This window comes from Lynx canadensis, chromosome B1 (assembly GCF_007474595.2).
Source record: "Lynx canadensis isolate LIC74 chromosome B1, mLynCan4.pri.v2, whole genome shotgun sequence".
Taxonomy (NCBI): Eukaryota; Metazoa; Chordata; class Mammalia; order Carnivora; family Felidae; genus Lynx; species Lynx canadensis.
The window spans coordinates 31,842,842-31,866,551 of NC_044306.2; the positions used below are offsets into that span (position 1 = coordinate 31,842,842).

At 42.0% G+C, this 23,710-nt stretch overlaps 1 protein-coding gene across 1 annotated transcript in view; it reads left to right on the top strand.

The window, feature by feature from the left end:
• EBF2 (EBF transcription factor 2) overlaps positions 1 to 23,710 on the top strand; it is a 64,579-nt gene that overhangs the window by 31,994 nt on the left and 8,875 nt on the right. The window contains exons 8-11 of the mRNA XM_030314455.2: positions 14,848 to 14,936; positions 16,193 to 16,258; positions 16,342 to 16,519; positions 18,194 to 18,379. Coding sequence (XP_030170315.1) covers positions 14,848 to 14,936; positions 16,193 to 16,258; positions 16,342 to 16,519; positions 18,194 to 18,379 — 519 coding nt within the window. The remainder of the gene's footprint in view (positions 1 to 14,847; positions 14,937 to 16,192; positions 16,259 to 16,341; positions 16,520 to 18,193; positions 18,380 to 23,710) is intronic.

Below are 23,710 nucleotides of genomic sequence, written 5' to 3' on the forward strand. Positions count from 1 at the left end.
GCTGATGGCTCAGAGCCTGGAGCCTGTTTCCGGTTCTGTGTCTCCCTCTCTCTCTCTGCCCCTCTCCCGTTCATGCTCTGTCTCTCTCTGTCCCAAAAATAAATAAACGTTGAAAAAAAAATTAAAAAAAAAAAGTAATGCTATGAATGAATATTTAGTTGCATGAAAGATGTGATATAGGTTAAAAAAAAGCATAAATTATATATATATAATATCCATATATATTATATATATCATATATATGCATATATATTATATATAATGTGCATATATTATATATAATATCCATATATATATATAATATATAATATCCATATATATAATAATATATAATATATATGATATATTATATAATATCCACATATTATATACATAATATTATATATTATATATATATTATATATAATACCCACATATTATATATATAATATATATGGATATTATATATATAACATCCATATATATTTTATATGTGTGTATATATATATATAATTATCCACATGCGTAACATAGTTGTTGACAAATGGTAGGCATAAAATAAGCTTATGCTAACAAATGAATGAATCTTTTTATACATAAGATAATATATCACAAGTAATGAATATGTTCTCTGTCCTTTTCCTTTTGATTTAATGAACATGTATACATATATACATGTATGTATATATGTGTGTGTATACATATATGTATGTATGTGTTTATATATATATATATATATATATATATATATATATATATACACATACACATATATATGAAAAAGGAATAGTTGTATAAAAAAACCCAGTAAGATTAAAAAGCCCTGCATATGAAGGTCTTAACAATGGTGGTTTCTAGGTGTTGGCATTATTGTTATTATTTTAAGTTTTGCTTACTTATATTTATTACTTTCTGAAAAAAATAAGTAACTTTTAATTAATAATTAAACAAAGAAAATGTGGTATAAAAAATTAATGTTCCCCATATTTAAATTCTGAAACAACACACATTGGTCGACTTGATTCTTTAGGCACAAAAAAGAGTATTTCCAGCCAGGGAAGCAGTGAAGCTTCTTCCAGAAGACTGCCTTTGAGAAAGAAGGACCATGGGAAGCAGTTAAGGGTGAGGAGGGTCGGGACACAGTAGTATATTCTTTCACAAATAGAGAAGAAAATAAAAATACAAACACTGTTCAGGTGGCTCAGGCGGCTGGTCACTCTCTCTAAAAACTTCTACCTGAGGTTACTGAGCCAAATGGGACTAGGGTTGGTAGAGACAAGTGGCTAACGTTATTCGCGGAGGGGCCCAGGCGCTACAGGAAGTGGTTTGGCGATCTCTCCTCTTGTCCACTCAATGAGCAGCCACCAACATGGAAAGTACTTTCCAGCCCGTCGGGAATCTTGGTCCAAGAGCTGGAGAGGCAGTGGCTTCCCCCCGTGACTGGAGGTGGGGCTACAATGCCTCCCGAGCCGAGGCCTGGCTTCAGGGAGCCTGGAGAATCCTGACCTTCTCTCGGGGTGGTGATGGGGAGAGAACTTATGGATTTCCAGCCAGCCCGGCCTCCCGAGCCACACGTGCGGAGCCTCAGAATGTGCTCAGCTGCAGGATAGTGTGTCAGAAACCCCTAGAGGTCTAGACAAAATACTCAGCTCCAGTGGTCACGTGGAAAATCGCATCTTGATTCCAGAGGAAAAGAAAACCTTGAGAAATCTAGAGAGCTTTAGTGGGGACAGACTGGGCACCAGCGATCGGCTGGCATCCAAGGGGAGGGTGCACTGGACTCAGCCAGAAGACGTGCTTTCGGATGCCGGCTGTGGCACCAATGACTTGTTTGTCCTTTTGACAAGTCAGCTAACCTTCCTGAGCCTCATTTTCTTCATCTGTAAAGCTCTGGTACTAATTATACTATTACCCATAGGTGTTTTCCTAATTTGGCTGAGCATGAGAATCATGCTTGGCTTCGTTCCAGACATACCGAATCATTCTCTTTGGGGAGGGTCTGAGAATCTGTATTTTAAACAAAGAAACAAGTTTGAGAAGCCTGAGTCCTGCTCATCAGGCCGTCGTGGAGACTTTCTTGCTGGTAAAGTACCCTGCGCACGGGGGCAGCTCCTTCGAGACTGAGTCGTTGCACCGCGAACACAATAATATTTACTCTCAGGTGGAACTTTCTAGGAGACTCAAAAAGCAGGAGGTGGGAAAGGAGGCTCCAAGGTCCAACCATTGATGGTTGCTGTATCCAAGGATACACCATCATAATAAACCCAAGCCTATTAGATGTAACTTACTTGATATAATTAGCCAAAATGCAGTAATCAGCTCCCCGCGGTTGTTGCGCCAAGTACAGCATAAACAGCATCAGGGCTCTGAAAAACAACACATTTGCTTCACACGTGTGACTTTGCAGATCTGTTTTCCTCCAACCGTGGTTTGCTAAAGCGTGGCTTGCTGCTGTGGAGTTGAGAGATCCACGTGAGACTACAGCTCCTCGGGAAAGGTCCGACTGCCTCTGTCTGCTTGGGGACCGAGGCATGGTATACCAGCCGGGGCTCAGAGGGAAGAAGGACCTCTGCTTTCCTCACAGACCCTTCCACAGTGAACTTGGAGGGCAGAAAAATAATCGCGGTAGAGGCGCCCAGTGGGATCATGGTTATTGGTTGTGCAGGTGCTTCCTGGCTGTCTTGTGGGTGCAGGAAGGGGATGTCTGGAGTGTGCATCTGGGGGTAGAATGGCCACAGTTTATAATGATAAAATCCGCACCACCCACAGAAACCAGTGAGAGGTCATGGTTTTTGAAGGCAGGTCATCGAGGATATGGGGGTAGATGAGTACAGCTTTTCAGTGCTACTCCTCTGGTTCTTTGGCCTAAACATCTGGTGTAAACGTTTGATTGTTGGTGAAGGAGTCTCCTGTAAGTTCTGTCATCAGATAAGACTAGCGAGAAAAAGAAATGATGATACGAATTCAGTAGTCATATCTGGCATCGTCTGAGGAGGTAGGGCCAGGCTCATATCTCACGAGCTCATAGCATCACTGCTTTTCCCCCATGGTGATGATTCTATTAGTATCTCGACCTTATAGATGAGAATGCTGCTGCCTAAGGTCACCGAGAGAGGTGCAGTCCCAGGTGTCTTATTTCAAAGCTGCCTTCTTCACCACTGACCTATGCTACTCACCAATCCCGTATAGCGAATAGAAGAAATTACACCAAGGCCATCTCTTTGGCTTCATCCAATATTTTACCTGGCAAATGCCAGTGGCCTTGCCTCCCTGGCCGGTACTCTGAGGAAATGCACAGGAGATAAGCCTGGCCAATGAGCACGGAGGGGCTCAGAAGATGCCTTGCCTGGAGCGCCTGGGTGGCTCAGTCGGCTAAGCGTCTGACTTCGGCTCCGGTCACGATCTCACAGTTTGTGAGTTCGAGCCCCGCCTCAGGCTCTGTGCTGACAGCTCAGAGCCCGGAGTCTGTTTCAGACTCTGTGTCTCCCTCTCTCTCTGCCCCTCCCCGACCCCTGCTCATCCTCTCTCTCTCTCTCAGAAATAAATAAACATTAAAAAGATTTTTTAAAAAAAGAAGAAGACGATGCCTTGCCTGTGCCCTGCTGTTCCACATTGCGAAGTGGGATATTTCTATTACGGTGTCGTGTGATCGGCTGAGACTCTATGGAGTGCTTCCAATTCCCTAGAAGTCATAGAAACTATCCTCTCCACGAATAACTGAAGTTGGGAAAGGAGTACCAACTCCACTTTCTTATTAAGAGAGAACCTACTGCTGGAGTGGAAGACAGGGACTGAGTTTGGAGGCCTGGATTTGAGTCCCAACTTTCCTGCAAATCACTTAACCCTTCTGCATGTCAGGTTCCTAAGTGAACAAATAGGAAGGTATATATCTCATGAGGAAAATGAAATGGTATAGATTTGCAAGTGCATATGCTTAGAAATATCGAAATAGAAGTCCAGCTCACTCCTGTCGGCGTTTGGCAGGGGGCACGCGTTTCTGGGATGAATTTTACGTGGCTTCGCCTTCTTCACCGTTGGATCCAGGGTGGGCTTTTTGGCATGTCTTCCCTTCCGAAAAAGGTGGATTCTTCTTGAAAGGCCCGCCACACCGTGCTCTTCATAGCTGGGACTAGAGTAGAAATCAGGATTCTGTCGGGGCCAGAGGGGGCTGAGGCAGCCTGAGAACATGGGCTCTGAAGGTGGAGAGAAGGGGGAGCGGGTTTTCAAAGGGGGACAGAAGACACCTAATCGGCCCAGGTGGCCCAGGCACGCACGGAGGAGCTGCTTGCCCAGGTGTGTGGTTGAACTTGGATGTTGGCAAATGAGAACGGATGGGGACCCTGGGACGCTGAGGAGCCAAAGAATTCATGTCACCTCACCTCCGTCCCCAGAGACCTTCTTACCTTTTGCTTTAGCACAAACAATTGCATCTGATTCCATGTGTTAACAAGACAAAGCGTTAACAAGAAAATGGCCAAGAACAGGCAGCAGTTGGGAGAAGAAATGGAAGACCTGGATTTTTCCACAAACCTTTCCATCATACCCGAGGCTTGGGGTAGGGCGTGGGGTCCTCTTTTCATAAAGCTGCACCTCACAGGTGTGCAAATGGGATTGCAAATGTGAATAGCTCATTGCAATTCACGTTTCGTTCTTTCTTTTTCTTAGAGCGGTACCCTGAAAAAAAAAATTCCCATTTAAGAAATGAATCTGATTTTTAGTTAAAAATACCCAGTTCAGACATCAAAAACTGGCCCGAGTACAATTGTTCCCTGTTCACCCTGGAAACAGGTTGAATCAATAGCCCTCCTGGTAGCCTGCAGTTTTACTGAGGTCGCCTCTGCCCCCACCTCTTGTAAAATTCGGATCCATCATTCAGCTGAGCCTGAAGAATGATGTCTCCATTGGAAGCCCCAGAATAGGGGGCTGTTGTTTCACTGGAGACATCTCAGCCCCTTAATGGCCTGGTGCTCTCGGCTATAATATTCTAAATACACATTACAGAGAGCGTGATCATATTCATAACTGCTCCATTGTGGCATTTAGATTTACCCTTGAAATTTATCTTTAATTTTTACAGTTGTCTCCTTAACCGCGTATATTACTCCCTTCTTCAAACAATCTGTCTTCCTGCTGCAGTTTTTCTTGAAACCAAAGCATAATTAAATATTAAATTAATATTTCATTTAAAATTAAATATCAAAGGCTTCAGTCTAATCTTTCACTTATGCACTGCTGGTTCTCACCTCGTGTTCTTGTTCCTGTATCCACGAAGGCGGGTACCGCCTCTTAATAATGTGTTCTTATATTATCTTTGTCCTTTTTTTTTAATTGGTGACACCGAACTTTTGCTACATTGAAACAAGCAGATGTGGGGAAAGATTTCAATGTAGCAAAGGTTAACGACGATGTAATTCAACAGCCTATGGCTTCAGCCCCACCCGTCTCCGCTTCTCAAAGAAGAATTTCACTGCACCAAATAAATAATAGCCTTCGGATCATATGCAAGGGCCTACAAGGGATCTTAGAGGCCATTTAGCCCCAGCTTCTGTCTTTGCAGAGAGAGAAACCAAAGTCCACCCGGCCTTGAAGATGGTGTATGGTCGGTCATGGGTGGGCGAATAAGGCAGATCCCAGGCCAGACCAATTTTACCTCCATTGGCTATCCAATGCTCTGAAAAAATTTAATTTGGGAGCATTAAGATGCTAATTGAACATAGGCCTTAAAAGAAATGAACGTAGGCTTTGCATGTTGGACACATGAGCAGTGGGGCAGAAGGTAGATGATTGGACAAGGACATTGGGAAGGTGAGGAGAGAGAGAAAGAGAAAGAGAAAGAGAGAGAGAGAGAGAGAGAGAGAGAAACTAAAATCAAAGCACAAAGAAGGCAGACCCCACAGGAATCAATATGGAGGCTCAAGGCTTTTTGAAGAGATGGACACTGAGGGAAAAGCAGAATGAAGTCCTAGAGGTAACATGAAGGCAAGAGCTGGTCTCTGTACATCTGAATTCTTCCCCATGCTGAGTTGTTCTCCACCTTCCTGTCCTGTCAACAGGACTTTGACCAGAGCCACACAGAGAGGTATTCTTGATGCAGTTTTTCCCCTTCGCTTGCGTATCAAAGTCCATCTTCTGATTTGGTGTTTGTCTGGCAGTCACATTGCAGAGATTTGATTCTTTTCCATTGTTTTCTTTATTATTGGAGAAGGATAAGATTTCAAGTTAGGACTAGAGAGATCCTCTATTTATGTGGTCTAGACCCCTCAGTGGACCATGGGCTCTATGCATATCTAATAAAAGTGAAGATCCTTTGTTGCCGATAAATGCACATATGTGCAAACATACAGCTAGGCTCAGACTTTTAGAATTTTATTGGCCTCTTGATGGCCATCCATACACTCTGTGATGATCGTAGGCTCCAGCTGAAGACTTACCAGTGAGGAAAGCTGAAACCCAGGCCAACATCCTAGAGTGACAGCCCAATTGAGCACTCAGATCTTCCCTCACCACATCATCTGATTTGTCTCTTCTCAAATTTCTGCAAAGGAATTTGATCAGCCTTTGAAGCCGCCATTTTTGTGATGAGTACTCCTGTCGGCCAAGGGCATAAATGACCTCCTGCCTGCAATGTCAATGCTGTCTTTGTTGAGGGTTGACCAGAACTGTCACAAAGACTCCCCATTCCATGTTAGCCAGTGTCCCCTATATTTTTTTTGGAAACAGAAGTAGAGGGTAGGCATTATCTGGTTTCTGTGCCTCCCTTTAAGGAAAGCAATAATCATATAGAATTTATACATCTCACCAACCTCTGGGGAAAATTAATATTGAACACCAGCCAGCTTTTTTTCTAATGAGTGGTTCCCAGTAGGTATTTTTAGTTAAATACTATTTACTTATAAAATAAAACCTTTACACACTGCTTATAGTTTATATCTATTTGCCGGATCCAAGATATGTAAGAAACCTCATATATTATACCCGCAATCAAAATGAGAAATGACACATAAGATCCAGGCTCTCAGGAGAAATATTATGAAATCTCAAGGTATTGATGAAAGTTTTTCCAAGGCTGATCCAAATGGGATTTAGATTCTGTGGCAGTTGAAATGTGTATTATTAAACTCCTTAAGCAAACCCGAATGACTCCCAGTGGAGGATTAAGACATTCTATGTATAGCAAAGACGAAATTCTCATGTCTGAGTTTTCTCTATTGAATTCCCCCTTGATTAGCTTCTGTAATATTTAACTTCATGCCATGCCATAATTATTTAATAAAAGGTAAATATAAATTATATTTCAGCGGGGATATGACCTTTTACCTTAATGTGATGTTACTAAAGAAAGACATAGATAAATAGAGCCTATAGATCGAAGTGCATTTTTAATTTACTCTGTTTTTGCCCTGCTAGCACTTCTCTGTGTCCCTGTCAGCCAAGGGGCCGGCAGCGTTTCACAGCACCCCCCCCACTCCATGTGGTAGGAGAGGTTGGAAATTCACACTGATGATGGTGGTTAATGATCTGGTTGGCCCTCGGAGGCAGTCTTGGTGCTGATCTTGGGCACCTCATTAGCTAATTGAGGTTTGCTTGGCTCGAGCCGAGGCCTGAAATGTCAGAGAACACCCAGGGAGATGGGGAGGAGGGAAGCCGGGATTCAACGTGAGGCTGAACCGACAGGATGCAAAACCAGCTGGTCAGTTGGGAAGTCAGTTTGGGACCAAAGTAAAGGTTGTCCAGTTCAACCTGGATGTTCTGACGGCCGAAAACTGGAGGCATTGACCGACTTTTCTTCTTTTGGCTTGGCGTTGACTAAGCACCGCCCATGATTTGTGCTTCAGACGTGCCCTTGATTAAACGAAGTCGTGTGTGTGCATGCGCGCGTGTGTGCATGCGTGTGATTTTTTTTTTCCTGTCCGTATAGGCGACAGTGTATTTTACCATTGTCTTCTCATCTGGGATACACACAGGACCCCTCCCACAGTTTGCTGTGAAGTCTGGCAGGGGCCTGCCAAAAAACACTCAACATCAGAAATAGATGAGGATGCCTGATCAACTTCTCAGTTTAAAACATGCATCGCTAACCCGGTGTGGCCAAGATAGTCTGCTATTTCTGATTTGGGTGGGGAGTGAGGAGAGGAGGGCAGGCAAGATAAAGCAGACATTACCCTTGGGACCTGGTGGTTTCCCATCCAACGGGAAGAACAGTGGGTACAAATGTGCGATCAATTCTGTGCAAGAGAAACTTCCATCTACATCCCACTTCTGTGTACTGATTAAAGCCCAGCCGTAGAGAATTCCTCTGCAAGTGGCAGGAAGCACAAGGGATACGGGGATTAGTGGTGATCATGGGGGGACCCCTGGAGCTGTAGTGAGGGGGAGTGAGAACCTGTCGGTGGGGGGGGGGGAGTAGCCATGCAAATGGCTAGAAAGGACAAGGACAGTAGTGGAGACTGTGTCTAGCCCCTCGGAGGGGCTAGATTTTCTACCTTAGGGGATCTTCCCTTACTTTCTAGTAAACACATTGTGAGCATACTAATTTCTATAACTTCCATTTTCTCCACATAAGAAAATCAGTACGTCAGGTAACGAAATGGTGCCTGTTTGAAAACAGACAAGGCAATGATTGATTTAGAGCATTTTGTCACTAGGTCTGTTCTCCCTGCAGCCCTGGGCAGCTGTTTGTGTTTGCTGATTGATACCAAATGGGGCCTTCTCCCACACTCAGGGACTGCGAAGTCAGGCAACCTGGCGAGGCTTCGCTTTGGAGATCTGCAGCCCTTTGCCAGAAGCTAGAGAGGAAGCGTGGGAAGGCAGAAGGGCGGGTGCAAAGAGTGGGTGGAAGCAGAAGGTGGCATGGCCACTTGCCAACACTCTCTGCTCTTTACCAGCTCAGCCCAGTAGCTCAGTGCAGAGGGGTAGCCTTTGACCCAGGCGGCCATCGGCGAATCTGGATAAGGCTTGAGACAACATCTCTAAGGTTCAGGGCACAGGCCTAGGAGTTAGAGAAGACAGGACACAAATTCCACCTTTACTGCCTGGAACCACATTCGAAATGGGGATAAAACCCATATTGTGGGGTTGTAATGGGGATTAAACGAGCTAACGTATGTAAAAGGCCTGTAATACAGCAAGCCTTTGGTTAATTCAAACGGCAGCAATAACGATTTTCATTATTGAATATTATAGCCACTAAAAATACTGTTATTAAAGAAAAAGGATTCAGAAACTGCTGATGTTTTAATGCTAAGTGGGAAAAAAAAAAGGTTTATGGAAGGATTCTAATTATACACACAGGTTTTCTCACATGTGGTTCTGGATAAAATGGTAATTTGAGTCCAAGTGTTTAATCTGCCCTCAGCCCCAGAAAATATCAGAGGATATTTTCAAGAAAACGACAACAACAGGGGCGCCTAGGTGGCGCAGTCGGTTAAGCGTCCGACTTCAGCCAGGTCACGATCTCGCGGTCCGTGAGTTCGAGCCCCGCGTCGGGCTCTGGGCTGATGGCTCAGAGCCTGGAGCCTGTTTCCCATGCTGTGTCTCCCTCTCTCTCTGCCCCTCCCCCGTTCATGCTCTGTCTCTCTCTGTCCCAAAAATAAATAAACGTTGAAAAAAAAAAAAAAAAAAAAAAAAAAAAAAAGAAAACGACAACAACAACAACAACAACAACAACAAAAATAAGGGAAATCTAGTCTTCGTGTTTGAAGCCAGTTTGGTGTCATCAATATGCCAGAAATTGTGTGCTGGTGTGTGCAAACAGGGTTATGTTGGAGGATGTGTAGAAAGCTGCACCCGTCATTCCCCTCCAGGCCTCCTCTGACCCCCTACCCAAAGGGTAAGAACAAGCCACACAAGCAGAAACTTGATCTTGAATGGAGACCAGGGTACCTAGCAGCGCTACATCCAGAGAAGTTGTCATTTACATGTGAGGGAGACAAAAAGATATTGTCTCATTGCAGGGGCTTGGATAGAATTCAGCTCTTCTTACTGATGTAACCTGACTGCTGGGGAATTGAACCAGTGAAAAACGTAAGAATGGAAAAGTTATGGTATCACAAGAGAGAAAGCAGTTAGAGTATTTCAGTTATTGTCAATGTAATGACAAAGCCTAATGTCAATGTGAAAATTAGTCTAAAAGAGACGGATCATAGAAAGTCTAACGATAGTAATGTTAGCTGAAGATGACAACCGAACAATCAAAATGTAAAAGTAGAAAGTATGAGGTAGAGAAATTAAGGGTGGACCAAATTCCTTCCGTGTGGAGGGGCTTACCGGACTCAAATAGTTAGAAAAAAAGATTTTCAGAGAAACCTAAAAGCACTGTTTTTAAAAATTTTTTAAAAATATTTATTTATTTTTGAGAGAGAGAGAGGGAGACGCAGAACCCAAAACAGGCTCCAGGCTCTGAGCTGTCAGCACAGAGCCCGACGCAGGGCTCGGACTCACGAACCGCAAGATTGTGACCTGAGCTGAAGTTGGACGCTTAACCGACTGAGCCACCCAGGTGCCCCTAAAAGCACTGTTTTAAGTTAAAATAGGATGTGTATCTTTCTCATTACTAGAGAGAAATATAGCCATTAAAAAACTATCAGAAATACATGGAGAATGTGGAAGGACAAATTTATAGTAGCAATTATATATAAAATATGTTAAATAATATGATCAAAAAGATATATTAAATAATATACTTGAAGCATTACCCATAGAACACAGTCAAAACTAATACGTATGAATTCAGAAAAAACTTAAATTCCAAAAGACAGATATTCTGCAGGCCACCTTTTAGAATCCAATGCAATTAGCTGGAATAAATAATTAACTAACAGCCAAGCATCTCAGATATTTTCTTTGGAACAAAAGGAAGACAGAATTAGAAATATGACTATTCATGGGGCACCTGGGTGGATCAAGTCGGTTAAATGCTGACTCTTGATTTTGGCTCAGGTCATGATCTCATGGTCATGATCTCACGGTGTGGGACTAAGCCCCATGTTTAGAAATTCTAAATATACTGTGTAGAATCTGTGCTAAAACATTTAAAATCGTGATGAAATGCATGAATTGTCTAGAAGAATACAAATGATATTGAGAAATAAAGAATGAATCTAAGGTTTCTGATTGGCAACCTAATGGACATGACAATTCACAGAAAGCCACATCGGCTTGGGGTATCTTAAGTGGGAGGAGTCTATCGGCTATCCTGTGGAAACTTCCAGCCAATACTTGGAGTGATAAGGCAGAATCTTAGGCAAGCTCTCTTGACTAGAGACAAAGGTTTGTGACAGTCGGCATGTAGCTTGACATGGAAATCATGGGGTCACTGATGAGGTGGTTGAGGGAGAATGTATAGCCAAACAGAAGACTGGCTTGGCAACAGTCATGGGGAGCAATAGCATTTACAAGATGGAGGAAGAGCAGTCCTCAAAGTGGCCTGAGATGGTGTGACTAAGGAGGTAGAGTGAAACAGGCAGTGCACTTTCAGGAAAGGCGATGGGTGGAAGAATTTCCAAGGGGAGAGTATTTCCAGTGTCAAATGCTAACTTGTCTTTATCATATGAGTGGAAAAGTTCCAGGGTGTCTGGGTGGCTCAGTCAGTTGAGTGCCCAACTCTTGATTTTGGCTCAGGTCATGATCCCAGGATTGTGGGATAGAATCCCATGTGGAGAACTCACCCAGTCAGCGCTGGGTGTGGAGACTGCTTGGGATTCTCTCTCTCTCCCTTTCCCTTTGCCTCTCTCCCTACGTGCTCTCTCTGTCTCTCTCTCTCTCAAAGAATATATAGAAAAAAAAGAAGAATGGCAAAGTTCCTCTTGGTTTGGTTAAAATGTTATTGGTGACTTTAATGAGAGAAATCTCACAGGGTTCTTCCAGACTTTTAGTCAAGAGAGAATATCCATGCCGTATAAATTTTACAAAGCATAGGATGAAATACAGAGCTTCTCAATTTATTTTTCAAAGCTCGTATAAAACACAAATCAACCAGAAGCTGGACAATACCAAGCACACAATCCCAATTATTAATATGGACACATAAACCCCCAGCAACAGTAATAGTAACTAATACTTGTTGAATGATTAGTATGTGCTAGGCACTATTCTCAATAGTTAAATGATTTAATCCTCACAGCAGGAATCTTAGGAAAATATTAACAAACTGTATTCAGAAATATACCATATCCGTGACTAAACACTTAATTGTGACAAATTGGGAAATCTCTTATCAAATATAATGTATACTTGTCAAATGAGCAAATTCATGATTATAATTTCCTCAAATTCTAAAAAGTCCTGATAAAAAAACCCTTATTGAAGCATAATAAATAATTTGACGGTGAAATGTCAATGTCATTCCCATTTGGAGAAAAACAAGCAAGAATTTCCACTATCACCCTCATTTTTAGACCATTTGGGACATTTTAGCTAACATGAGAATGAGATTAAGAGAACTAGTTGGAATTAATATACAGACAAAATGATCCTCATATGTTGATGCCATGAATGGATGGTCCTAAGAATGAACAGAAAACATTAATGACATCTGTCAGGGGTTTGGTTACAAAATAACAGATAGCCGCCCTTGGTTAAGAACTTCTCTGGGCCAAGAACTGAGCTGGGACATTATATAAATGGTTTTCTTTAATTTTGACAGCAAACCCATGAGATGGATTTTAAACAGAGGCTTAGAGAAATTAATGGTGGAGCTAAAATTCAAACCCAAGATCCATTTGACTCTAAAGCGGAATCTCTTAATGACTAGGCCATATACGACCACCCACTCCCTGCACGCTGCCTGCACAGACACATAAAAACCAAAAGTGTTTCTAGGCACTAGTAAAACTCCTAGAAAATGTGATGAGGGAGTAATCGTATTGACAAGAAAAATGATAAAAAGTGAAATACAGACCAAAAAATAAAAAACGTATTACCTAGATGATGAGCAGTACACATTTTATGGGTGGACCTGGGAAAAAAGAAGAAGAAAGAGAATTCATATATGTTTGTATATGTATATGCAAATACCACACGTATTGCATGTGTGTGTGTGTGTGTGTGTGTGTGCGCGCACGTACTTATCATGGAATTGGGATGATCTTTTTACATATAATACCTGAGGACAAACTGGGATATGATATTATAGCATGGGGACATTCAGAGTGTTAAAAATATTTATACATAAAGTGTTTTTACAAGTAAAAAAAAAGAAAAAGACTAATCCCCAATTGAAAGGACTATGGAAAGAATCAATAAGCAGTCCATAAAAGAAAAAAATTAAAATGATCAGCAAGTATAAGAAAAAGCTCTTCAGTTTCACTGATGAATAACGAAATAGACGTTAAAGTGACCACATGCACCGCTGGAGGGAATACAAATTTGTACAGTCTTCTGAGAGGAGTTCGGCAGGATGTGTGGAAGGCCTTAAACGTAAATCATAGTTTTGGTCCAGTAATTCTAATTCTTGGAATTTTCCAATTGAAATCATTAAAACTATACACAGCGGATAATTATGGCTCTGATTTTTATAATAGTGAGAAATTAAGGATCACGTTAAATGGCAAACGTTAGGAAGCCATTTAAATAAATTATAGGCCATGACATGGAAAAATATGCAGGAATTTTAAATAATGTTATAAAAGAATATTGAATAAGCTGGGGAAAAGTTTGATATGTTGCTAAATTGATAAAAAGTAGGTTATGTAACAGTGTGAATAATTTTAAGTATGCGTGCGTGTTTAGATCTGTAGGGATATGAGCAAAAATGCTAACCCAGCTCATCTCTAAAATGGTGAGATTATGGATGATTGTATTTTTATTTCCGCATTTAAATTTTTTGAATAATTCTTTTGAACCAAAGGTGTTGCTTTGATATTTAGAATAATAGCAACAAATATTCATAAAACATATGTGCAAAAAGGAAGATTAAAAAAGGAAGTACACCCTCCTGTGTTTACTGCTGCCTAATGGGAGTGCAGGTGATTATTTTTTTATTCTTTGCATCTTTTTTCTTTACTTTGATCATGCATTAATTTTGAAACTACAAAATTTAAACAACAGACTTATAAGAACTCAAAGAAGACAGGAAGAAGGAGAAAGGATAAGGGAATCCACTCCAAAAATTCTTTAGCATGGTAGAAATGGGGAGATGTGTCATTCATTCACTCTGTCCCTCACTCATTTTACAAATTGCTGATGCCAAGTGCCTACTATGTGCCGGGCACTGTCTTCAACAATGAGAACACAGTGGCAAAGCAAAGCATGTGTCCTGATTCTCTGGAACTTTCAGCATATGGTGGAGCCTGACAGTATACGAATGTACGTGTAGCAAAATGTAATGGGAAATTCTGAAAGTGTATTGCATAAGAACAGGGCTTTGAGAGAATAAATTCACAGAAGGTTTGTATATGTATGAATGGAAATATTTAGGAGAATAAGAAAAACTGATAATTAGGAGAATTAATAGATGATAAAGGTATACTTGGGAAACAGAAGAGGGGGGAAGAGAAAAAGCATGTAAGGGTAGTTCATTGTCTTTGTAGAAAATTGGGAGATGGTCGATTGTGTAATATTTCTGGTTATTTGAGAGTGAGCGGAGAATGATAAGTTGTATACACTTAAGGCAGAATGGTAAGTAAATGTAATAATCCCGAAATTCTGAAATATCGTTTGAATGCAAAGACACTAAACTACTGTGAATTCCAAACTTGCAAATGTGAATTAACCAATGTCGACAGCAAAAAATTCCGTAACGAATTGTATCCATTATGTATCGATTCTCAGATAATACCAGAACCTTTCTCTTTGCGGGTGGAAGACTTACTGAGAAGTTCTGCTTTATGACCATGAAACATACTCAAAAAGAGGACTTTTATTTTTCAGCATTAAATGAACCCACCATAGACTACGGTTTCCAAAGACTGCAGAAAGTCATTCCAAGGCATCCTGGGGACCCAGAGAGATTAGCTAAGGTAAAAAAAAAATGCTTTGGAAGTTGACAGGTGAAAACCTTATTATAGGATTTCAGCAAACTTAGATGAATCCAGAAAATTAATACCTGAGGGAATATGAAATCTGAAAATTTTGTCCTCAAAAACAGATACACTACAAGTATCCAGCTTATAAAACATTGCCAACTTTATGAAAATAAATAATTGTACAATTGCTTAAAAATGTAAGTCCTCCCTTTTTTGTGTTTCAGTCTAATTTTATGTGCCCATAGTTGCAAGGGCACATTAACCCACAATCAGGTATTCATAGAGGCACTACCCCGTATGTGGGTATTTTGTGAAGTGAAAAATGCCTCCATGTAAAATTTCTGTGAAATGAATCACTTTTAAGTGAACTTGCTTGTGGACAATTATGTCATGAACTTGGCCCATTATTTTAGCTTTCCGTATTGAAAAGCACATTAATTTATTAGACATTCAATTAAGGAGACATTATTAAACTTTAACGTCTCTACTCGCGTTTTGAGTACACACGTTACAATATGCTGTGTTCTCTTCTCTGTACTGTGAGTAAAATTCAAGTACCACATTCGCTTCTCCATCACACCTTTATTTCTCCTCTTGGAAAAATCCCCAGCCCCACCATTAAATTAGATGATATCTGGAAAGTAGGTTAATAGCAATTTAAGAGGCTGTTCAAAGCAGGAGGTGGAAAAGACAAAATGAGACGAAAGGGATTACTGATTACTAATTCTCTCTGGTTAAAGTGAACAGGGGGAAATATTATTGAAAGAATTCATCTTTATTAGAATAAAATTTTGCAGAAGGCCCTGCCAAGATCATTTCAGTATTACGAACAACTCCTTGGCAAGCAGCTAAACTCAGGCCAGTCAATCATTTGAAGAATTTCTGGTTAATTAGAGTACCAGATCTTATAAATGGAATGGTCTGAAAGTTTTTAATGGCACTTCCCAGACCTTATTAATTTTAACCAGCTCCACCTTGAATCTGGTCGCGTTTTGGTTTTGGTAGTGCAATCATGTATGGAACCGTTTTATCTAGATGGATTCCGTGTAGATACATATTTATAGAGGGATTTATACGTACAGGTATAATTCTGCCTGTCACACCAATTATACAGGACCCCTTAGCCAGTTATTTATATTTCAGGGAGGATGTCTGGACTTTTGATTTTTATGCATAATTTTCCTTTGTGGTTGCCACTGGGGGGGGGGGTTACCTTTGCTCATCCCTTACCCTTTCTTCCCTTTTCCTAGGAAATGCTGTTGAAAAGAGCTGCGGATCTGGTGGAGGCCCTCTATGGCACACCACACAATAACCAGGTTAGACGTTGACCTCTTACACTCGGTTGAGCTTGAGTCTTTGCGCTGAATAAAAACGCTCACCTCAACCTGCCATTCTGTAGGACATCATTTTGAAGCGGGCCGCAGACATCGCGGAAGCCCTGTACAGCGTCCCCAGGAATCCCAGCCAGATCCCAGCTCTCTCCAGCTCTCCGGCTCACGGTGGCATGATGGGCATCAATTCGTACGGCAGCCAGCTTGGCGTCAGCATCTCAGAGTCAACACAGGGAAATAATCAAGGTACAGCCTTTCCCGGAGGCAGGCTTCAAGCACCTTCTCCATTTAAAACGTTGGTTCTGCGTGAGTGGAGGGAGGTGAAGCTTGATTCATGTACCATCAGAAAACGTGTCCCCCCCTTCCCGATCACATATTGGATTATCTCAACATGATAGGTGATGTTTTGTTAGATTTGGGGCTTTTTAGGTCCCGGGTCGAATCCCCTTAACTGAAGATATTTAAGGTTAGGAGGGACTGTTACTTATTTAGAATGGTTTTGGCTTCCTGAAACTAGACTTACAGGTACTCTTTGACTCAAATGTGCACTTCTGCTCTTGGGATCATCAGCTTGAATAGTGAAAGGAGGCTGAGTCATTGCCATTATCGTTTATTTATTATGCCCAACCTCTCTTCCTAGGAGCCAAGGGTGAGTGGCTTGGCTTTATTTGGTGACTTCTATGTGTGTATTATCTCATATACAAATACATAGCAGCACATTTTCTAGTTAACAGTGCTTTCTACACCTGAAGTATATCGTGTAAAGATTTTTGTCACCGAGGTCGATTTTATTAAGGTGCTAAGTTTATCACAAATCATGTTTTAAAAGGAATAAATTTCCTAATCATGTCCCTAACTTTGGGATAGCTTTGTTTCCAATTTCATTCATCCATCGGAAGGCAATGCCTCATTTTCATGCCCAGGCTGCGTTTTTCTTATAGAAGGATGGGTGTGGACATATTATAGCCTTCTTCTTCTTCTTCTCCTTCTTCTCCTTCTTCTTCTTCTTCTTCTTCTTCTTCTTCTTCTTCTTCTTCTTCTTCTTCTTTTTCTTCTCCTCCTTCTCCTCCTCCTCCTCCTTCTCTGACTTGGGTCATTTTTTACATAGCTTTAGAGACTGTTATCCAAAATGGATTATTTCAGGATAGGTTAGGTGATGTCTCCGTGCTGGGGTTTCAGAAGTATGAGAACCCTGCCATCCCTTCCCATCCCTCCCACAGACCTGATCTCCCTGCACTCGATGGCGGATGCTTCCAAGTCTTTGGCCAAAGAATGGCACATTTAGATGAATTTAACAGCAATTTTTAAATGAAGATGTTCCCCACTCCCACCCAGGGCATGGTAACAACCTTGAACTCACGTTCCCAAAGCTATGATCTGCAGAGTCCTGGTGGCCCTTGGGAGGTTATCAGGATCCCTTTTGCCCACCGCTCCCGGGAAAGATACTGTGGTGTGTTAAATTTGGGAAACACTAGGTTAGCGGATGTGAACTGGTTTGCTTATTCTCTAGGCCCCACATACGCGAAAAGACAAGGGATAGCTACGGTATACAACTTGACCCCAGAATGCCTTCCTCAGTGACACCCTGGAGATCTCACAGGACTTGACGTGAAGGATGATTTGGGAGCTGTCACTGCACCCAACCGCTAGTCACTACTCCTCGGTCTGAGCCGGAGGTGTTGACTGCAAATGGGGACCAAGAGGAAGGAGGGGCTGTCAGGGACATGGCCTGGTTGTAGGATGGGGAAGGGAGAGGAGGATAGAAGGCTGAAGACAAAGTGCAGACATTCCACCCTGCCCAAGGGTGGCTCCGGGGGGGTTTCTGCCATCTGGGGGCCACGTGGGCCCACGCCGCCATGTTTGGCCTGTGCTGGCTGCGTGTGCCGGTTCCTTTACCTGGGCTTTCTCCTTGTTGTCCAGGGTACATCCGCAACACAAGCAGCATCTCTCCGCGGGGCTACTCTTCCAGCTCCACCCCCCAGCAGTCTAACTACAGCACCTCCAGTAACAGCATGAACGGCTACAGCAACGTCCCCATGGCCAACCTGGGCGTCCCCGGGTCACCAGGATTTCTAAACGGCTCCCCCACAGGCTCCCCGTATGGAAGTAAGTGCCCCTTCCCTCTGTCCGGCTCTCCCTGTCTCTCTGTCCCTGGGCTTTACTGTTCACCCTTTTGAGGGAGAGTTGCATCCCTACATCTGACTGACTCGTGGAGGAGGAACCCAGTTTCCCGAGGAAATGTCCTTCCTGCCCTCTGCTCTTCGCCGTTGGTTGGACTTTGGTGCACTTGGTTGCTCAAAGCCTTCTGAAGGAAAGACAAAGAGGGAAGATACTTGCTTTTTGCAAAGAAAGGGCAATGCGGCTCATATGGACAGGAGAGGGGAATTGAGATTCCATTTCAGCTACCATTATACACACTCTCAATTAGGCACTTTGGGATGTAATGTTTTATTTAATCCTTATAAGAACTTCCTCCTTGTTGTGGGTGAGGAGGTTCAGGCGCACAGCAGTTGACTTATCCGAGATCACACAGCGAGGATAGAGCCGGGCCATCATTTGAACACAGAATTTGTGGTTTGGTTGATTTGTGTATCACACCATGCTCCCACGTTGCTTTGTTACATGGTCCTCTCCTCCTTACGTACCTTCCGAGAGATGGAATTTAGCTGCTCATGAGAGAGTGTTGTGAGACGGACCTCTTAATCCTGTTATGGGCTAGCTAGATGTCCTAGGGGTTGTGAAAACTCTTTTGGGTTGCTTCGCGGGCTAAGAAACCTGAGAGAATATGTGTTCTTCAGACCTACCTGGGGGATACTTCAGGCCAGGGGAGAAGCCGTCATGGAGAGTCTGTGTGAGCAAGTGGAATGTTCTTGAAATTCTGGCTCCAATTGCAAGGCTCTACAGCAGGCCCTCTGTTCACCAGAATGGTTCCCTCAGGCCAGGGACAAGGGCAAGTCAAGGGCAGCACACAGCTCAGGCTGTGACATGCCAAGGATCTGGAGGCTCCCTTTCACAGCCTTGTGGTTCTCTGTGGACACACACCCATGAGTTATTTCTGTGTTATCTGTTCAATTCATTACCTTCAACAGTCTACTCAGTGTGATAAGGACGTTAGTAACCAAGTAGCAGAGAGACTAGAGGTTGGTTCTTCTACTACAACTAAAATCGTACTGCTGTAAAGACATGAGTTCTGTGTCTGTCATGTCCAATGGCCTGGATCAATTAGATCATGGCGGTCTAGATAAACTATCGCTTTCTTGATTTGTTTAGTTCTTTACTTGTTTTTACCTTATCTTCTTCCAAAAATATTTGGGGGCATATTAATAGTGAGATGAATGCTTTGAAAGTATAAAATAATGACCTCCAGAAACTGAGATAAAATTAAAAAATATGGATAGATCATGGCGGTCTAGATAAACAAACTATTGCTTTCTTGATTTGTTTAGTTCTTTACTTGTTTTTACCTTATCGTCTTCCAAAAATATTTCGGGGGGATATTAATAGTGAGATGAGTGCTTTGAAAGTATAAAATAATAACTATAAGAAACTGAGATAAAATTAAAAAATATGGATAGGAAAATTAGACGAACCCAAGGACTAACCTGGATGCTATTCAGTCTATTCAAGAGAGCCATAAACTTGGTTCGGAGGCTTACAAGATGGGAAAGCAAAGAGAGAAACGTTACTTGTCATAAGATTTTGTGTCCACACATTTCTTGGTGTGGGGCGGCGGGGAGCTCTGAAGAAACCTGATTTTTCTGTTGCTGAGATCTTGGAGAGATATCTCCCATGCATCACTGTGTAGAAGGGACCACATCTCCAATAGCCCCTACAAGCGATACAAAGGCAAGAGAGCCATTGTGTAAAGAATGTCACATAATAATGGTGACAACAAGAGTAATTCACAACTGCATTCCACTTTACAGTCTAAAAAGCATGTTCACATATAGACCCCAGTGGGATCCCCACAACAATTTATGACATGGCTATGATTGTAATTATTATTATCATTTTCCCTTTAAGTTATCAAGGGATATTAAATGACTTACTCAAGGATTTGTAGCCAATAAATCATAAAAATAGGACTAGAAATATGTCACCAGGTTCAGAATACCATGTTCTAAAATTATTCAATACTGTAGGAAATACTTTTTGTATTTATAATACATTATTAGACCAAACAGCATGAAATTACTTTTTTCCCCCAAATAGGTTCATATGTTCAACATACATTTATCAATAAAAATCCATGTATAAAGCTGAACCATATTAATTGTCATTTTTGTAGCTCAAAAATGGTCAATATAATAATATAGTATGTAGTGTGGTGATGAGGGAGAGAGACCAAAAGAAAGACAGGGGTGGATGAGTAGGGATGAGAGAGAGAGATAGAGGCAGGGAGATATATATATATATATATATATATATATATTGAGAGAGGGACAGAAAGAGACAGAGACACAGAGAGGGACAGAGAAAGATAGGGATAGAGATAGAGAGTGACAGAGAGAGAAAAGAGGAACAGCTAAATGAATATGCCCACTGGGTAATTGCTTGTTTCTTATTAGCTAATTCATTTGGTCGGGAGCTTCCTTTCCCACTGCAGCAGTGACAACTTCCTTCCACTATCCTTTCTTGATCATTCGATCCCACTGCCACAAGAAAAATGATAACACCCAATTCTTCAAATCACCCATTAAAACAAGATGGCTTATACAGACCAGAAAGAGGCACCCTGCCCAACGGGAGTAGGGACACACGACAGAGAACCTTCTCCTTGCTCCTCCTGGGTCTGTGTGATCTCTCGCACCGTTATTTTCTGAAGGAGGGTCTGAAGCAGTTGCAAACCGAGAATGGATTCCAAGCAGTGCATTCATTACAATAAAATCCCCTACTGCAAAAATACTGAATACCCCATGGAGTTCATTACAATAGCATCTGACCTGTATTTCTAGCCAGCTAAGTCTTAACTTCTCTGGGAAATATAAAAAACAGCCCAGGGGAAACCATTTTGTCAATTCAGTTGCTTGTGTCTGAAAACACCAGTCTATGATTTTTCGTTTTCTTTTTTAAGCGATGCTGATGCAGCCGGGCCCTGCCCTGGAGCAATCACTTGCCAGAGACGTTAAGAAAATAAATAAATAAAAAGCCAAGCCTCTCGGTCAAGTTGATTTGCATGATGTCCATCGCAGAGTATCAAAAACCTGCGTCTTCACTGCTTTCGCTCTCACACTGCTTCAAAAATGGCCGGACAGATGTTTTTTCAATTTCACATACAAACTTCACTTCCTGGCGGTAGCATGTGTGCCAAGTTCCAGCTCAGTGCAGCTTTTTATGGCTGAATTCTAAACCCCTGACAATAGGGGGTTATAATGAAATGCCGACAGACCCCTTAGCGCCAACAAATGCAATGGCTCGATGCAAAGGAGGATATGTGCCCGGTGAGTTCCAGCTGGGCCTATGCAGGCCAATCAATCCTTGTAAGAAGAAAAGTGGTTTTTCCTTAACTCCCCATGTTCACAGAGATTTGGGGGCCAGACGGACTTGCCTTTACTTTGGCCTCTATCCATAGAGAGAGAGTTGTCCAGAGAAATTCTCAGTTGCAAGTGGATGTGATCAGCTTTCCTAAAATGGCGCCCGCTGGTGTCCCCAAAGATGGTCTACTCAACAGGCTTGTGACACTTGTGGGACCACTTCTTCCAAAGCAGGGTAGCCATCGAGCAATTCCAAAGATTGGGGCAGAATCTATATGGGCAGAAATCCAACCCGTGCTCAGGGACTCCTACTTCATTTACATAGTTTTAGCCTGGGCCCTGGGGCTCAATATTTTTATGTTTTCAACAACAGATATCAAGACATTTTCTATGATAGAGTATTAAATGATTATTATAGGAAATTTAGAACATATGGAAGTAGTTTCAAAAAGAAAGCGTACTCCCACCATAAAAAACAACCTTGTTAACATTTTGACATATTTCTATTGTCTTTTACTCCGGGAAGGAAAAAGAAACCCTGTTACAATAGTAACATTCTCATTATACACAATTTGAAAAGCAAGTATATGTAAAAAGGAAAAGAGAAATGACACGCTTTATTTCCGTGCAGGGACAACCGCCGTTAGCTTTTAAAGGATAACCTTCTAGTCATGGATAGATACATTTTGAAAATTGCAGTGTCTTCTCTGACGCACAACAAATGGAATTCTGCCAGGGGATCAATGAAAGAGGGAGTAAAAGAAAAGTGGCAAAATTATCAAAGTCACAGATTGGAAGCTAGGCTCCATAAAATCTGTCAATGATGCAGACCTGGGTCCTGAGAATGGAGAACAGACAGAAGGAGTGATGTTTGCCTTGCGAAGTTCACTATAATCAATAAGCTTTTCCCGGGATTTTGAAAATTTATCAGTGTCTGCTTTTTTGTAGCAGAAAGGTTAACAGGCAACCTTGTTTACAGGTAGTAAAGCCTTAAATCAAAGAGGAGCATTAACAGCCAGGAAAGCTATATAATTTTTAGCCAAAGTTAACCAAAGTGCTAAGGATTATATAATTTTTAACCAAAAAAAAAAAAAAAAAAGGAGATTTTCCATTTGTTTCTTTTAACAGCTTTTATTGGTTTCTGCTACATCAAAATTAATGCATGTTCATCATAGAAGATTTTGAAAATATGGAGAAGTTAAAGGAATAAATTTAAGAACATTCATAATCCATCGGCCAGAGATAACATTGTTAAAAGTTTTGATGTGTATCGCATCCTTCTAAATTTTTGCTTTGTACGTGTTCTTCCTAGAAAATAAAATTGGGTTGACGCCCCTGGGTTGCTCAGATGGTTGAAGGCCTGACTCTTGATTTGTTAGGGTCTTGATTTGTCAGGTCATGAACCCAGGGTCATGGGATTGAGCTCTGGGCTAAGCGTGGAGCCTACTTAAGATTCTCTCTCTCCCTCCCTCTCTCTCCCTCTCTCTCTCTCTCTCTCTCTCTCTCTCTCTCTCTCTCTCTCGGCTCCTGGGTGGCTCAGTCGGTTAAGCATCCGACTTCTGCTCAGGTCATGATCTCAGGGTTTGTCAATTCAAGCCCGGCGTTGGGCTCTGTGCTGACACCTCAGAGCTTGGAACCTGGAACCTGCTTCAGATTCTGTCTCCCTCTCTCTCTGCCCTTCCCCGGCTCACACTCTGTCTCCGTATCAAAAATAAACAAACGTTAAAAACAAAATTAAGGGGCGCCTGGGTGGCGCAGTCGGTTAAGCGTCCGACTTCAGCCAGGTCACGATCTCGCGGTCCGTGAGTTCGAGCCCCGCGTCGGGCTCTGGGCTGATGGCTCAGAGCCTGGAGCCTGTTTCCGATTCTGTGTCTCCCTCTCTCTCTGCCCCACCCCCGTTCATGCTCTGTCTCTCTCTGTCCCAAAAATAAATAAACGTTGAAAAAAAAATTAAAAAAAAAAC